The sequence below is a fragment of the Lactuca sativa genome, chromosome 9 (assembly GCF_002870075.4).
Source record: "Lactuca sativa cultivar Salinas chromosome 9, Lsat_Salinas_v11, whole genome shotgun sequence".
Taxonomy (NCBI): domain Eukaryota; kingdom Viridiplantae; phylum Streptophyta; class Magnoliopsida; order Asterales; family Asteraceae; genus Lactuca; species Lactuca sativa.
Genome location: NC_056631.2, coordinates 22,732,328 through 22,740,703, shown reverse-complemented (window position 1 = coordinate 22,740,703; position 8,376 = coordinate 22,732,328). Strand labels below are relative to the sequence as shown.

General features: G+C 38.5%; 1 protein-coding gene across 1 annotated transcript; it reads left to right on the top strand.

Moving 5' to 3' along the window:
- The first annotated feature begins 1,335 nt into the window (after positions 1-1,335).
- On the top strand, positions 1,336-4,141 carry LOC111882609 (protein ABSCISIC ACID-INSENSITIVE 5). The gene is made up of 6 exons (XM_023878982.2): positions 1,336-1,565; positions 1,638-1,753; positions 2,232-3,355; positions 3,442-3,513; positions 3,596-3,625; positions 3,701-4,141. Exons 3-6 carry the CDS (start codon positions 2,264-2,266, stop codon positions 3,794-3,796), a joined length of 1,290 nt encoding a protein of 429 aa, XP_023734750.1. The 5' UTR covers positions 1,336-1,565; positions 1,638-1,753; positions 2,232-2,263; the 3' UTR covers positions 3,797-4,141.
- The last annotated feature ends 4,235 nt before the right edge of the window (positions 4,142-8,376 follow it).

The window sequence follows — 8,376 nt, the reverse complement described above, 5'->3', positions numbered from 1 at the left end:
ATCATTAATTTAGTTTCTATAAATTAAATATACCATAATAACTATTAATTTCAAATTTTAAATTTCAAACTTCAATTTCAATTTTAAATAAATTTACAGTTTAAACCTTCATATTTAGCATATTGTTACAATTAATATGTTTATTACACGAGTTTGACAACTAAACACATAATTTTATTTATTTTTTTTTTTTTGCATGTTTTTTTATTTTTCTCACAATTTTTATTTATTTCAAATTTCAAATTCAAATAAATTTTCCATTTAATCATTTTTATTTAACATTTTGTTTTAATGAAGTCGTATACTATACGTGTTTCACAACTAGTATTTTATTATAAAACTAGTTGTGAGTCTCATGTATTATATGAGTTAATTTTAAAAAAAAAATTAAATATAAGTGTCAAAATATTTGAGAACTTTGAATTTATAAGAAAATAAGAAAATTAATGAATTATTATAATAGCAATTTTTCTCTTTTAAATTTAAACAAATAATTTAAATAAATAAAATATATTAATAAACTTTAATTTTGGAAATTTTGAAATTAAAAAGTAGGTTCATCAATGAAATTGATATCCATTTATTAATATATTTATTGCAATTATTACATTAAAATATTATTTGAAATTTAATAAAATAGAAAAACTCATAAAATAATATGTTAAAAAAGAGTTAATTCAAAACAATTACAAAATGACATTTATCAAATTGAATGAGAGTATGACAAGTAACAAAAATAAAACCTTTATTTGTTGTCCGTTTGTCTTCTTATTCGTTATATGATGATAACTAAAACAATTAAGCTTTTCTTCGTAGAAATTTTGAAGTACAAAAAAAATGGTTTTATTTTGATTTTCATTTTTAGAAAATAGAAAAGCCGATGAAAAAAAGGTCTTAAAAATTGAATGAAAATTATATAGATTAAAAAAAAACCGTAAAAACTTATATCGACATATTTTACCCGTAACTTCTTTAGGGGTATCTAAAATAGCGTTTCGTTATATCATGTGTTTGTTCATTTTCACCGTATTTTCTCAATCTCATTTTACAAGTCAGATTTCACTTTTCTAAAAATTAAATAAGAAAAACACCAATCATTTTAAAGAAATGTTCAAATGAAATTGAGAAAACAATAGGAGCTTGAAACACATCGTATCTAAAAAGCCGTCGATTATGCTGTCTGAAATATGAAGGACACGTGGAAGAAAACAAAGCACGCTACAGAATACGAGGCTGCTAACAAACAGACACCTGTCCAAGACGTGTCAATCGAAGAGCATTTCCGTATTCCCAAAATACCCCTCTTCCTATCATCTTCTCTCCTCCTATTGCTGTTTTTTTGCATGAAATTTGCAGTCCTCCTCTAACCTTTTACCATGATGGCAGCACTTCATCTACTCATCTTCCATTGCTGTGTTCGACATCGTATTTGACCTTTCTACCCTCGCTGGGTCCCACTTCTCTCTCTCCCTCCCTCCCCTTTCTTGCCTTCAACACTACCACTGCAAGTTTCTGCAATTTCCGATTCCCCTTTACATACTTTCTCTCTCTCCCTCTCTCTATAGGTATAACTATATATATAAATATGGTATCTACTAGATCAGTTAGCTAATAGTGTTCATCCTTTTTTTTTCCAGAATTGGAAAACTTGAGCATGTTTGAGGTTGTTAATATCACCAATGAGGCGTTTTCAAGATTCTAGAGTACTTTGACCTGATCCTGCAATTAGATCTACTGATCGCCACCATAGAAGGTATCATGCATGCACTTGAATCTTTATGACAAATCTTTAATGCTCTTAATTAATGGATCTGTTATTTGTTCTTATAATTATGACTTGCTAGTTAAGTTGGTGCTTAATCATCTCTGATTCATAAGTTTCAAGATCTTGATTATGTGGTATTTTACTAATAAGGTGGTTAAGCTTACCTACGAGGCTATTTATTTAAGGGTATTTAAGGTATTTTGCAAGTAATCAAAAGATGTTACTTGATTATGTTGTATGGGTCAAATCAATCGGTGTAATTCTGATGTGTACTTACGGAAAGCTTCAATCCATGGTTATATATGGTCCGATTAAGAATCACTATGTACCTTTATAAATAACGATCCGAGGACCACACATTAGGGTTAAAGTAGATATTTTGATTCAAAAAAGGTTTTTTAGAAAGACTCGACATGATTTGTTATTTCTATTTGATGTTATGTTGTTTTGTTTTTCTATTCGACAGTGGATCGACGTTTTAACCGGTAGTTAAAACGAATGGTGGTTTTAGAATCCGAAATCATGTCTCCCGGTGAAGTTGAATCCCCATTGCAGTCCGCCGATCAAAATCAGTCTCGAAATAATAATGTCCAAAATACCCTTGTGCCACAGCTGGGTCGCCAATCTTCCATCTATTCTCTCACTTTAGATGAGTTTCAACACACTCTTTGCGAAAGTGGAAAGAATTTTGGTTCAATGAACATGGATGAGTTCCTCAACAGCATTTGGACAGCTGAAGAAAACCAGGCTCATGGACAAGCCGCCCATCCTCCAGCTGCCGCCACTTCCACCACTCCGGCCGCCATGGCTACTAATGGTGGCGCAACCAGTAGCGGACAGTTCTTGATGGGACTCAACACTAGTTCAGCCGAACAGAATATGATGGTTAAGCAACACAGCTTGCCTAGACAAGGCTCCTTAACTCTTCCGGGACCACTCTCCCGTAAAACCGTCGATGAAGTCTGGTCGGAGATACAAAAGACACAACATGAACACCAACAAGAGAGAAATAACTCCGGCAATGCTCAAGTTCCCGGGTCAGCCCAGCGTCAGCCTACTTATGGTGAAATGACTCTTGAGGATTTCTTAGTGAAGGCGGGGGTAGTTCGGGAACAGAACCATTCGAATGCTCCACCAGTTCAGCAGCAACCGCCGCCACCTTTTGGGTTGTACCCGAACGGAAACAACCGTGTCGTTGGTCCTCCGCCTGGGTCAGCTCACATGGGAAGACCTGTTACCGCTATCCCACCATACTCTCCGCTCATTAGGGAAGCGCCAGGGTACCCCGGAGGTGGAAAACGAAGCAGCACCTATCAACCGCAGCCGATTTCATGTTACGGAGGTATGGTTGGAAATGGAGGTGGTTATGGGCAGGGATTAGGGATGGGGTCTCCGGTGAGCCCAGTGTCTTCCGACGGGATTACCACCAGTCAGCTCGATGGCGGGAATCAGTACGGCATGGATATGGGCGGCATGAGGGGCGGACGGAAGCGGATAATCGATGGTCCGGTGGAGAAAGTGGTGGAAAGGAGACAAAGAAGGATGATAAAAAACCGAGAATCTGCTGCAAGGTCTCGAGCTAGAAAACAGGTACGTTTACTTTTATCAAATCATGGGTGCTTTGAGCTTTTCTGAAATTATTGTTCTTGATTTCATTCGGTTTATGTTTTTCGAAGGCTTACACAGTAGAATTAGAGGCAGAATTGAACATGTTGAAAGAGGAGAATGCTCAACTTAAACAAGCTCTGGTAAGAACTGAATATTTTCAGTTACACCCCCTCAAGTTTATAAGTTTTGGACCAAGTACTAAATTTTTTTCATGGTGAACAGGCAGAATTAGAAAGAAAAAGAACGCAACAGGTGTCCACATCTTTTAGACTGTTCTTTCTTGGAAACAACTTTTATTCTTTCGACATAATTGAAACTTTTGTGCAGGTTTTTGAAGAAATGAGAATGAAAACACTACCAAAAGCTCAAAAGACGAAAGAGAAGTTGAGGGTGTTGAGGAGAAGCTCGAGTTGTCCACCGTGATTGCATGCCAAATGAATCGCAAGGGAGATTAGCGCTTTCTTCTTCTTCTTCTTCTTCTTCTTCTTCTTCTTCTTCTTCTTCTTCTTCTTCTTCTTCTTCTTCTCTATAAGAACTATATATAGTGCGAAATAATGAGATTATATTATATATAGGTTGTTTCTTTTTTTTGTTTTTTTAGCAAAACCCAAGGGGTAAAAGCATGCGGGCTACTAATTAGGAACGTTTAGCGTTCAAAGGTGCATTTGTTTGTTGAATGTATAGTCGAATGTCCAGTAAAAGTTCTAGTCGCTCGTGCTCGAATCTTGTGTGAATTATATATAGTGATTATATGTTCCCTTTTTGCCACGTGTAGTGTTTTTTTTTCTCTCTTTGCAAATGTTGCATTTTTTGTGATAGATTATCGAACTAACATGGACGGTGTCCAGTTTGAGATTAGCTTTTGTTCCGTAGAGTGATGGCATCTCATTTCTAGTTCTACTAGCAAGTCTCGAGACATGTTAGTTGTAGGTCGTCTCTTTTTCTATTATTAAGGGTTGTTTGGGAAAGAAAAGATGGTTTGTTAAATAATGTTTCGGTCGGTGGGTTTAGGGAAGGATGTGCTAGATGTTCATTTACCATTTTGTTTGTATCAACTAGATTTTATATTATATTAGAAGGTATTAAAGTGTAGCATTGTAAAGCATATATATTTACCCTTGTAATGTATTCATGAAATTCAACATCTATTACCAAGATTGTTAACTTGGTATCAGAGCCCTAAACCTAATCGGCAGCCACAATAGCCGTTCTCCCTCCGGAAGTCGTCAACTGACATCTTTTTTCTATTTTCTATTCCTTGGTAATCACAAAATAAGATGACAACTCTTGTTGCTTTTACTCAATCTGAGAAAACTGTTCACAACTCACACAAGTTTGGTTTCAAACTATCCTCAACCAATTACGAGTACCGGAAAACAATGATTCAGCCATTTCTTGTAACGAACAAATCTATTCGGCTATATCGATGGTAACATTCCTTGTCCCTCATTTACAATCTTAGTGACTATATCCTCTTCTGATAAAGACAAAGAACCGACCGCTGCTACACAAGTCAACCTTGAGTATACAATCTGGGTTTTGAATGATGCTCACGTAAGGATGGTAGGTATGTCCACAATCTCTGAAAGTGCTTTTCAACATGCTCAAGGAAACACTTCTCAAGAATTATGGCTTGCTCTGGAGCGTGCTTTTGCCCCTCGTACCTCTTCAAGGGAATACACCTTGAAGACTCAATTGTTGAAGATACAAATGAAACCTGATGAGTTGTCATCCGCCTATCTTACTAGGGCTCAAGAATACTCAGATGCCTTAGCCAACATAGGCGAACCCATGAAAGAAAAAAGATTTGGTCATGCTCGTTCTATCTGGGTTGCATGAAGAATACAATGGTTTCAAGTCAACAATCCTTGCCCGTCAAGTCCCCATTCCCTTCATTGATCTTCATGCTCTACTGCTAGATCATGATTATATGATCTCAAAAACCTCCACCGAGGTTACTCCAGCGCAAGCCTTCACTACAGCAACATCCATTTGGAAACCAGCCACTACAACCATCTCGTCCCAGGCCCCTACAAAGGCAGTTCAAACCATTCAACAACTTGTTGCTCAGTTAGGTTTTTAGTTGCAACCTCAAGCACACTACATGAATAGATCTCAGAACAACCGTGATCGGGCTCAAAGCAGTCGACCACGCAACTCCAGCAACAATCATGGACGTGGGAACTACAACAATCGCATTCAAGGAGGAGGTACTCGTAATCAGTTTAGTTGGGCATCTAATCAAAATATTGTTTTGGTACATGTAACAGGTGTGGTATAGGGCATGTACCGTCTTAATGTCCAAACCGTGACCCCAGTACACTCAGATCGAGATAGACACCTTCTGCCAACTATGTTGATTACCGGTTACAAGCTTCAAGTACCTGGCTTCTAGATACAGGATCGAATCATCATGTTTCATCGAATCTCTCTAGTTTTGACAACTTTAAAGCCTACTATGGCAAGGATAATCTTTATGTTGGCAACGGTAAAGGTTTACCTATCTTACATATTGGTTCTTCAAGCTTCCATTCACCCACCAAAACATTCAATCTTAAACATGTCCTACATGTCCCAGCCATTAAAGAAAATCTTCTCTCCGTTCAACAATTTTGTCAAGATAATAATGTTTATTTTGAATTTCATTCTACCTATTTTCTTGTGAAGGACACGTCTAAACACAATATCCTCCACATGGGTCCAAGTAACAGGGGTCTCTATTCCTTCAATCTCCCAAGAGTGCAATCTAAAGTGTCCTTCTCTGCAACTTGTGCTTCTCTGACTACATGGCATCAAAGATTGGGCCACCCACACCCTCAACTTTTGAAGTCTATGTTTTCTAAGTTTCGTTTACCTTTGACAAAAAATTGTGCTAGTATTTCTTGTGATTCATGTTCTATTGGCAAGTCCTCAAAACTTCATTTATTACAATCTAATATTAAAAGCAATCATATTTTGGATCTTGTTTTTTTGTGATGTTTGGGGTTCTACTCCTGTTACATCCTTTGGTGGTCACCATTATTTTCTATTGTGTTTAGATCATTTTACTAGATTCATGTGGATATTTCCTTTAAAGAAAATATTTGATGTTTTCCCTACCTTTAAACAATTTCTTCTTATTGTTGAACACCAATTTGACATTGAACTTAAATCTGTTCAAACCGATTGGGGGGGGGGGGGGGGGTAATTCGAAAACCTTTCGTCCTTCTTTTCCACAATTGGCATCATACATCGCCTCTCTTGTCCACGCACAAGTGAACAAAATGGCTATGTTGAACATCGTCACCGACACGTTGTCGAAACCGGCCTCACATTATTAGCCAAATCCAATGTTCCACAACATTTTTGGCATTTTGCCTATAACACCGCCACCTATCTTATTAACCGGATGCCCTCACTAACAAATTCCAATACTTCACATTTTGAACTTGTCTTTCGCCATCAACCTGATTATTCGTTCCTACGAGTGTTTGGGTGTCAATTTTTCCTCACCTACAACAAACATAAAATGGACTTCTGCTCTACATCATGTGTGTTTCTCAGTTATAGTACCTCCCATCATGGCTATCGGTGCTTCGATCCACAAACCGACCGCATCTATATTGCACGTCATGTCCGCTTCAATGAACAGTTATTTCCATTTGCAATGTCTCCAACTCCTCTTGATCCTTCTCCATTCAATGAACCATATTACTCATCTTATCCAACTGCTCCACTTGTTCCAAATTTATCCAACCACCAAAATAACACACCACCTCAAACTGAACCACCACAAACATCTCCAACCATGCAATCACCTACTTCATCTCAACCAGCTCCTCTCTCTAGCCAAACATACTCCCGTCACACAAACATACACCCCACCACCTCTTCAGCTTATGACCGTTATACACATTCTCACCCTTCTTCTGCTCACGAGTCTTCCATACCGCCATCTTCCAACCCACCACCTCACACTCGTCCCCCTAACTTAAGATAAAATCCCAAACCGAATCCCAAATTTGATGCCAACTCCTTTCACACTGATACCACTCCTCCTGATACCAAACCACAATCCTTTACTGTTTCTAACAAACATCCTGAATGGCGTCAAGCCATGGTGTAACATCCCAAAAATACGGGCCAAAATTTTCATTTTTGGTTAAGTGATTTGTAAAAACGTTTGTAACAAAATGTCATACGATCATAACATTTGATAAAACATGTCCCGTGTCCATAAACCAAAACGTAAAACATGATAATGTCAGAGTACAAATCCCAGAATGACTCATAGTGCAGAAAACAAAGAGCGTGTGTGTGATGGGCCACTACCGCGCCTGCTCCTTCCCCTTGACTGAAGAGGTACATGAAACAACAACTGAAAACCGTAAGCACGAAGCTTAGTAAGTTCCCCCACTGTACCGCATACCATATAACCACATAACATACATATATTATCAGGCATATCTGGGTGCCCGACCTACCCCTTCGGTCCCCTCGACCGGGTACTGACTAGCATATTTGGGTGCTGGCCTCCCCTTCAGTCCTCTCGACCGGATACTGACTAGCATATCTGGGTGTTGGTCTCCCCTTCGGTCCTCTCGACCGGATGTTGGGGACTATTTCACCCCTACTACTACCACATAACACATATCACATTATCTATCTAGCATGGTTGGGCATGACCGCCCCTTCGGCCCTATCGACCGGTAATCTGGGGACTATCTCCCCCTACTGTCACTAGCACATGACATCATATCATACTAGCACATAAACATATCACAGGTAGTAGCAACCCTAGATGAATATCACAGAGACAATCATCTAATATATAACTCCTACTGGTGGGCCGACATTGTGGTCGTAGACCCACCGCTACTGGAAGGTAACTCACCTCGGAGTAGCTGTTGATTTGACTGGGAACTGCCTGTCTACTACTATTGCTGCTGTTCTGGAAGTCCTCCGGCTCAAGGAATCTCCGAAATAACACCAAGATATATGGCCTCTTTCTTCTCCTCTTGATC